Source organism: Ptiloglossa arizonensis, chromosome 14 (assembly GCF_051014685.1).
Source record: "Ptiloglossa arizonensis isolate GNS036 chromosome 14, iyPtiAriz1_principal, whole genome shotgun sequence".
NCBI lineage: Eukaryota > Metazoa > Arthropoda > Insecta > Hymenoptera > Colletidae > Ptiloglossa > Ptiloglossa arizonensis.
In genome coordinates this window covers 3249849-3258773 of record NC_135061.1, presented here as the reverse complement: position 1 = coordinate 3258773, position 8925 = coordinate 3249849, and the positions used below count along the sequence as shown (strand labels likewise).

General features: G+C 36.8%; 1 protein-coding gene across 8 annotated transcripts in view; it reads right to left on the bottom strand.

The window, feature by feature from the left end:
* Nucleotides 1-1744: 1744 nt before the first annotated feature.
* Nucleotides 1745-8925, bottom strand: part of LOC143154242 (GTPase-activating Rap/Ran-GAP domain-like protein 3) — a 62482-nt gene continuing 55301 nt past the window's right edge. For all 8 annotated transcript variants that reach the window (XM_076326183.1, XM_076326184.1, XM_076326178.1 and 5 more), the window contains 5 exons: nt 7044-7489; nt 5544-5880; nt 4900-4986; nt 3663-3932; nt 1745-3535 (listed from right to left, as the gene is read on the bottom strand). In XM_076326183.1, coding sequence (XP_076182298.1) covers nt 3288-3535; nt 3663-3932; nt 4900-4986; nt 5544-5880; nt 7044-7489 — 1388 coding nt within the window. In that variant the 3' untranslated portion in view covers nt 1745-3287. The remainder of the gene's footprint in view (nt 3536-3662; nt 3933-4899; nt 4987-5543; nt 5881-7043; nt 7490-8925) is intronic.

Here is an 8925-nt window from a genome sequence, read left to right as displayed (position 1 = left end):
TTCTAGACATAATAGTTAAAATTGTATTTCTTTTTGCGTAAATATATCACAAATTATAGTGACTTTCTAACATGCTTTACGTATCTTAACGTTCTCAGCTTCTGTTTGGGTTTTATGATACGTGATGGGTATAGTTGTCTAGCATTTAAACTTCAATATTGCACAATTGTGATCACTCAATTTTCGTATGGTCAATTTTGATATATTTGTAATTTTCAAGATTGTGGTTAGTGAAGAGGGTAAATAGGACTATATTCTCATTCTTTTCAAAATTTTTAATTTGTCTTTTTTATTAAAAAATTGATTAAAAAAAAGCTCAATAGATTTATTTAGTGTTCTTATGTTTTCACTGTAAGCATTTAGAAACTCATTCTCATTTTATTGCCCGTTCAATCATAATTTATTGGAAAAAGTTACCACTATTTTTCAAACAGCTGTAAGATCAATTTTTGTTAAAATTTTGAGAAATTATTTGAGATTAGTAATCTTATGTTTTCACTGTAAGCACTTAGAAACTCGTTTTCATTTTATTGCCCATTTAATCATAATTTATTGAAAAAAGTTACCACTATTTTTCAAACAGCTGTAAGATCAATTTTTATTAAAATTTTGAGAAATTATTTGAGATCAGTAATCTTATGTTTTCACTGTAAGCACTTAGAAACTCATTCTCATTTTATTGCCCGTTCGATCACAATTTATTGGAAAAAGTCACCACTATTTTTCAAACAGCTGTAAGACCAATTTTTGTCAATATTTTGAGAAATTATTTGAGATACATTTCAGCAAAAGTCTGAAACGTTACTGCAAAAGTATTTCAGCCGATTTAACATGGAATGATCCACGAGCTACACTTTGAATTGTAAACCTAGTATAAGACTACCATTACAATCCAAGGGAGTAGCAAAAGGAAATATGTAACATAGAAAAATATAGATAACTGACACACCTATTTCTATTAATACGTTGATCATCGGACTTTAACCCGCAGGAGTGTATTTTTCTCGAACCATTTTAAATATAGTAGAACTTCTATTATTGCAACCTCGATTGTAACATTATGTTGACAAGTGGAAGGAAAGGTCACTTACGTAGCAACAATTGAATTTAGTGGGGGAAGTAACTGATAAAAGCTTCTTCTTATTGCATTTGTTGTCCCGAAAGTTAGTTGCCTAACTTTTCCTCGTTAAAAGTCAAATTCATACCTCCTTTAAACGATTCTCTTTACAAGACTTTTGAATGTTTTCTCGATGAATTTACCAAGTTATAATTGTGCGACTGAAGGAACTCACAAATTTTTCATACACAAGTCAATAAAACGAAATTCGCGCAAGTTTAACATATTTTTAAATCTTTACAAACAATATCACTATATGGAATTCATTATTGATACACGTAAACGTTGCACTTGATTAACACAAAGAATTGAGCTGTTCAAGAATAATACCATTACTTAGAGTGAAGGTTTGTAAGTTTAGCTCTCGTGGTTTCGTATATATTTAAAAATAATCGTACAAGAAGGTACAAATAATAGATAAATTTAAAATTATATCTATTAAGTATAGAGAGAGGAGGTGGTGCAAAACGACGTTGAAATTTGAAAGAACTTTAATTCCAGGACACTTAACAGGACTGAAGAATAAAAGTTTCATTTCATAAAATACAGCCCAATGGCGCAGAAATTTTCTTCGTTTCAATTTATGCTTCCGTATCGGTGGTTAATGCATATTTATAATAATACAGCTCTGCGTTATTTCCCTTTTATTTGTAATTGATACATACATGTAGAAACTGAACAATTCTTAACGAAACACGGTAGATCATCAGGTGATTCAACGACGTGAGCAATTTTGCAGCAGAAACGTTATCAATAATGTCATACATTTTATTAATTACTTTTATATGTACACGTTGTCATATTATACATGACCCGCCAAGACGGTTGCCAGAAGAATTTAGACGAAACTATCGATGCATCTATAATTCATTGAAAAATAACTGTATACAGGGTGTCCCAATCGTCACCGGTCGATTTAAATTTCCCGCTATTTTTCAAACGTCAAACCGATCGACTTGAAAATCATGTACCGGTAAAAAGCACAGTGAATAAACAAAATTGTCGCATACGGGGCTCGGAAAATCTACGACAGATTAAACAATTGCCAATGCATCCAAAGCAGAGTCACTGTTTGGTGCGTTTTTGGTCAAAAGGCGCGTTTGGGTCATTTTTCTTAAAAAATGACAATGCTAAAGTCGTTACTGTGAATGGAAAACGATATCGCGACACGTTGACTGGCCATTTCTGTCATCAATTGTAAGGTCTTGACTTGGTTGATGTTTGGTTTCAACAAGATGGTGCTTCCAGTCACAGCGAACGAAACAATGGCACTTTTGCAAAGAAAATGCAAACGCGTAATTTCTCGAAGAGGTGATGTCAATTGGCCACCAAGATGATGCGATTTGACACCATGGGACCTTTTTCTTCGAGGTCAAAGGTAAGGTTCACGCCGAGAATCCAGAGCTGAAAGATGTGTGATTAGTGAAATCGATCCGAGTTTGTGCGAAAAGGTCGTGAAGACTTGGGCAAAAATGGATGGCGTGTAAAAAAAACCAGAGACGACCATTTGGAGAATATCACATCCTATCATTAACTCCCAAGTATATACTTTTAAATAAAAGTAAAAACTATCAAGATCACATGAACGGTTCGAGTTCTATTCGAAAAGTAAATCGACCGGTGACGATTGGGACTACCCTCTACCTACGGTGGCACAGCCCAAACAGACGAAACTTCTAAAACTCAAGTACAGTTTCTTTCGTATCTCACCCCCGTTCTATAGTTATTTATATCTAATCAATCTTAATTTCCCTCGAAACCGATGCGACTCGTTCAACGATGTTACTCGAGTTTCATGATCGTAACCGATCTGGATGCGACGAGTTCGGTGTGGCGACAAATGGGCACCGACGAACCGGCACGATCGGTTGTCGAAGGAAAGTTTACACGTATTTAAGAAACAAATCGGATGTAACTCGAACAGTCTTTCCATTTCAAAGATGCCAAGGTCACTTCTTGCACGTACGGTTAGCAATATTATATATAGCGTACAATCTCGATCGCTGTCGCAACGGCAGTAAATCTAGCTACGATAAACGCACAGTATCGCGCGGATACGCCGTGTGGTCGGCTGGTTATACCTCTTGTCGATCCTACCGAGGCACAAGCGTCAGGTACCTGCAATCTGTCATAAAGACCTTCGATGATCGTGCGATCGTCACGATTCGACCTATTTCCTCAACTGCGGTGGCATCAGGTTCGTAGGTGTCGGTGTTGGGCTGCTGCTGCAGGATCTACTCAGCACCCTGTGTGGTTCCACGGTTAGGAAACTTCTATCGGTGGTCGGTGGAGCAGAGATCACTTCCGGTTCGGCTGGGCTGGGACATCGCCTTTGGGTGCAGGTAGACAGGGTGCTTCTCGATAACGTTTGGAGCGGTATCTGATAGATCCTTATCGGTTTCCAATCGTTCTGGGTGTCTGCGAATCGAAAGGACAGTTTGCTTTCTAGGTGTCTCGTTTAGAATCGTTACGTTGCGCGTGTTACGAAATTTTCGCTGAGGGATGCAAAGGAAACGATGATTCTCTATTCGACCGGCGTACATACTTTGCGGGTTGGATCGTGAGGACGAAGACTGCGCGAAAGGAGGCGGACTGGAAACCGGTTCTTCTTTGTCCGAAGGTTTCGCATCGAGTCGAATTCTTTCGCATTTCCCTGGTAGGAACTCCGGGGCAGTCGTCGCGAAGTAGATGTCCTGCTTCGATGTGATCAGGTTCAGATTCGGCATTGCCATCGTGTGCACCAGGTTCCCGTTTATTATCAACCGGATCTCCATGGTGTCGTTGGTGAAGGCGATCACGTATGGGAAGGCACAAGCTGGAAATTAATTTTCATTGAAACTCGGCTCACGAGCACCGGTTGTGGTCCACATCGTTTTCGGTAAGATAGCTACGGTGAGGGTAGATCTACGATTACGAAACTCGATCGTACGTTTGGTATTACGCGAACTGTCTCAACGAGAGCTGATACGGTGCAGTGAAAGTGTACGAATCTTGCTCGAATTAATTTTTTTTCGCGTTGCACGTACAGTGAAAGTATAAATTGTCACTGTACTGTGAGCGTACGAAGATTGGCAGAAATCGATCACACTTTTCAGAGTTCTCGATTGTCAATTTCTATTAAATGTTACTATATTTATTTTTCAAGAGCGACCCACGAATGATTTTCATAAATATTTATCGTCTTACAATTTGAAATGCACAATCGTTTAGAAAGTAAATTCGATTCGTTATGTACGGGTGTCCCAATCGTCACCGGTCGATTTGAATTTCGCGCTATTTTTCAAATGTAGGACCGATTAATAGGATATTTGACGAATGTTATCTAGAAAGATGGGAAATTAATCGTGGAGATACGAAAAATTGCGATCTTTGATGCTAACGATTCGGGAAACGAAGTAAATCGACCGGTGATTATTGGGACACCCTCTATAATTCTACGATCATTTTTACGCGATTATATACAAAGGTATAGAATTACGTTGTAGTACTTGTAACGAATAAATATCTTTTTGAAAATTTATCTAGTAAAGAGTATTTTCTACCAACGAGATTCAAAGGCTGCTATTACGATCGTTCTTGATTACATGACACAGTTAATATACGATGAATTTTTCAAATTTGGATTTTATTTTTCTCAAAAGTTTGTAGTCATCTGCGACTGAGAATGTAAACACGGGTCACGTAGATGTAGATCTACCGTTCCGTGGAAATTTTATTGAAATTGGCGTGAACCACTTCTGAACCTTTATTCGTCCGAAACGCAGTGATGAAAACTGCCTTACCTATAGCTGCCGGTACAGAATTCCAGCTGAAGTCAAACTCTGTCGGTGCGGTACTCTCTTCCACCAACTTTTGAAAGTGGCATGTGTCTACGAATTTGAAATGGCACGTTGAGTCGAAATGAATTTTCAGAGGAACGTAATATACTGTTGTGAACTGAATTTTCAGAGACACGTACGTACATTGTTGTAAACTGAATTTTCAAAGAAATGTACATACACTATTATAAATTGAATTTTCAGAAAACGTACATACACTGTTGTGCATTGAATTTTTAGGGAAACGTAATATACATATATTGTTGTAAATTAAATTTTCAGAGAAATGTACACATACTGTTGAAAATTGAATTTTTTGAGAAACGTAATATACATATACTGTTGTAAACTAAAGTTTCAGAGTAACCTAATATACATATACTGTTGTAAATTGAATTTTTAGAGAAACATACATACAGTATTGAAAATTTAATTTTCAGAGAAACTTACATACACTATTGTAAATTTAATTTTCAGAGAAACGTACATACAGTGTTGAAAATTTAATTTTCAAAGAAACGTACATACACTATTCTAAATTGAATTTTAAAAAAAACGTAATATACATATACTGTTGGAAGAAAGTAATAGGGAGTTGCAATACATACTATTGTAGCAAAGCAGTAGCTCTGGTTCTTCATCTTCGCAGAGATCCAAAGCTGCGACGAGGTGCGGTTTCGGCGTTCCCTCAACGTGAAGAATTCTTGTACTTCCGGTCGCGGAGATCAGTTCAAAATGGTGTCGAACGCCGCAGCACAGCGTCCATTCGTTGATCGAATCCGTGTTCTCGATCATGGTCAACAGCGATGGGGTTTCGCTTGCGTTAAATTCCTTCAGCATCATGAAACCATCAACGGTGTCTGTGTCGGCTGCGGAACACCATGCGGTCCATGCAGCGCTATGTTTCCATTGGAGAACCGTGAGGCGTCGACCAACCGCTATGCACTACAAAAAATTGCATAATGACGATACAAGGAAATGTGTAAATGTTTGACTTTTAACGAAACTGAAAAGAGACTCGAACGAAATGGTACAGGGTGTCCCAATTATCACCGGTCGATTTAAATTTCCCATCATTTTTAAAATATCAAACTGATTAAATTGAAACTTGACAGGTGTCATTTAGACAGATGGGAAATTAATTGGGGAGAAGTATGCGGTTTAAGAACAAGTGAAAATTATTCAGGCGCATGACGGAAAATCGCTATCGAAATCATGTAGGGTGTCCCAATTGTCACCGGTCGATTTGAATTTCCCATTATTTTTAAAACGTCCAACTGATTAAATGGAAACTTGACACGTGTCATCTTGACAGATAGGAAATTAATCATGGAAAATGATTATGGGCTGGGAAAATCCACGACCACGAAAAGTATCAATTCAAGTATTTTGTTCTTTATTCTTGAACGATGCAACCAATTTACTTTTGGTCCTTTTCAGCAATAAGAAATTAGTCAACAATACAACAAGAAAAAGTATGTCGAAGAATATCTAACAAGTTAAACAAATCAATTAATCAAATTTAATAAATTGTTACGTCGAATATAAAATGAAAAAATCGAGTACGTAACGAGTCAATGAAAAAAAAAGGTTCACCTTTATTTACATCCGATCGTAATAACGAATCATTCATTATATTTATCAAAGAAAACTCAAAATTCTGAGCTCGAAACTTTCCAAGAAATCTATAATTTAATCTACACACGTTACTGCTACACTCCTTATAATCTACTCTTCAAAGACCATATACCGAATGTCCTTCAGACAGTATTATCTCCCTTTGACAGATACAGCCTCTAATTTAAACACGTACAAATGAAAGAAAGTCTCCAAAGATAGCCCTTTCAATGCACAAATTTTTTATTTTTACCCCCAAAATACAACCGAAATGAAACGAAACACATTTATCGAAAAAAATACTCGAACAAATTTTCCTAAAAGAAAATTTAATTTTTCCCCAAAAAAATATTTATTTATTCCCCCTGACACTTTCCTCCATACAAATTCAAATTTGTATCCACTACTGAAACTTTTATACATACGAAAATTTGATCAATCGGTATTTTTATTCATTTGGTTTATCAAAAAAAAATAAACTGTAGACGTACCATGCGCAGATGAGAACCACCAGGCATGGTGGTGGTGTACAAATGGCAGCCTCGACTTCGCGGTAGCTTTCTCTCTTTGATATGCGCTCGTCCTCTAACAGCCAATGGACGTACCCGTACACGTCCACGCGGACGAATCACAGGCTTGAATTTCGTAGCGACCCGCGCGAGATTCTCGCACTCGTTGTCCTCGCTCTCGTCGGCGTCTTCGTCCGCTTCGTCCTCTTCGCCGTTGTCTTCGCACTCCTGATCGTCCTCGCGTTCGTTCAATACCTCCGTGGATCTATTGGTCGCGTTGTTCTCGAACTCTCTCAAACGGAACACGTAGACGTTGCTCTCCTTGCCTTTGTCACCGGCGCGGAACAACAGAATACCGTGTTGCTCCACCACTTCGAGCTGTTTGATCTGCACGGACTCGTCGAAGATCAGTCTGTGCGACAGGCTGTCTGAAACAGTAAGCGAAACGCAACGTTTTCTTTCGTTCGTTCGAACACAATTTTCTATAAGAACACTTCTCGAGAAGTTTAATCTTCTACAGATTCTTTCGAGCTTGGTAACTGGAGGATTTAATTACCGTGTATTTGGTTATCAACGGTAATTGAAAATTGATCAATTTCATAGAAAAGTTATACCAAATGTTAATTCTTTATACTAGGTGACGAGTGTTTTGGACTCGTTCCAATCGCTTCGATTCGAGCTCACCTCGACCAGGAGTTATATGATCGTTGTGCATATATTGTGTACAGTGTCAGAGATGAATTTATCACCTATCTTACGCTTTTGTACACAAATTTCAGTTCACTAGACACCTGTGCACCGTTTTGTTGCTGCAGGACTTTTGGATTTGGAAACTCTAAAAGTGACTAAGCTGATCAAATACAAAAAATAATTTTATAGTGGTACATTATCGTTTGGTATTAGTTTCTTGTTTATTTTCGAGTTTTAATTGTAATTGTATCTTCTAAGCAAAAAGTATTACGTAATTGTAAGTATTAAGTAATTAAGCTGATCAAATACAAAAAAACAACCTTATTACAGAATCAAGAAGATTGAAAGCTTATTTCTGGTTTATTTTCGATTTTTAATTACAATTGGATCTTCTAACTAAAAAGTACTACGTTTTACGAGTGTCAGGTATTTTTAATTGTAAAAAAAATACTTTGGCATTTAAATTTTGAACAACTATAAATATACGAACGAGTCGACAGACCTTATACTACAACATTCCGATATTTCAGAGTCAAGAAGATTGAAAGTTTATTTCTAATTTATTTTCGATTTTTAATTACAATTGTATCTTCTCACCGAAAAGTACTACGTTTTACAAGTCTCACTTTTCTTCCATTGTAATAAAAAATACTTTGGCATTTAAATTTTGAACAACTATAAATATACGAACGAGTCGACAGACCTTATACTACTACATTCCAATATTACAGAGTTAAGAAGATTTATTTAGAAAGTTTATTTCTAATTTATTTTCGATTTTTAATTACAATTGTATCTTCTCACCAAAAAGTACTACGTTTTACGAGTGTCACGTTTCTTTCATTGTAAAAGATACTACGAAACATCAACGTTTGAACATCACCTCTCCACTCGAATTACCTACTTGTAGTTTCATCTTGCAACCAATCATATACCGGAATATATCTCTCTCAATTCACCAAATGAGTTTTCTTCTCATTTATCACGAATTGCTTTAACCTGTAGTAGGTTGTTAAATAAATTTTGTCGTTTCCTCCATTGCAAAATAAAACTACGATACTTCAATGTTTGAACAACTGTAAATATACGAACGAGTCATCGAATCTACACGAAACTTTGCACATGTTCATTAAACTAGTACCTTCGTTTCTTATCTATCGACGAAACTATTGAG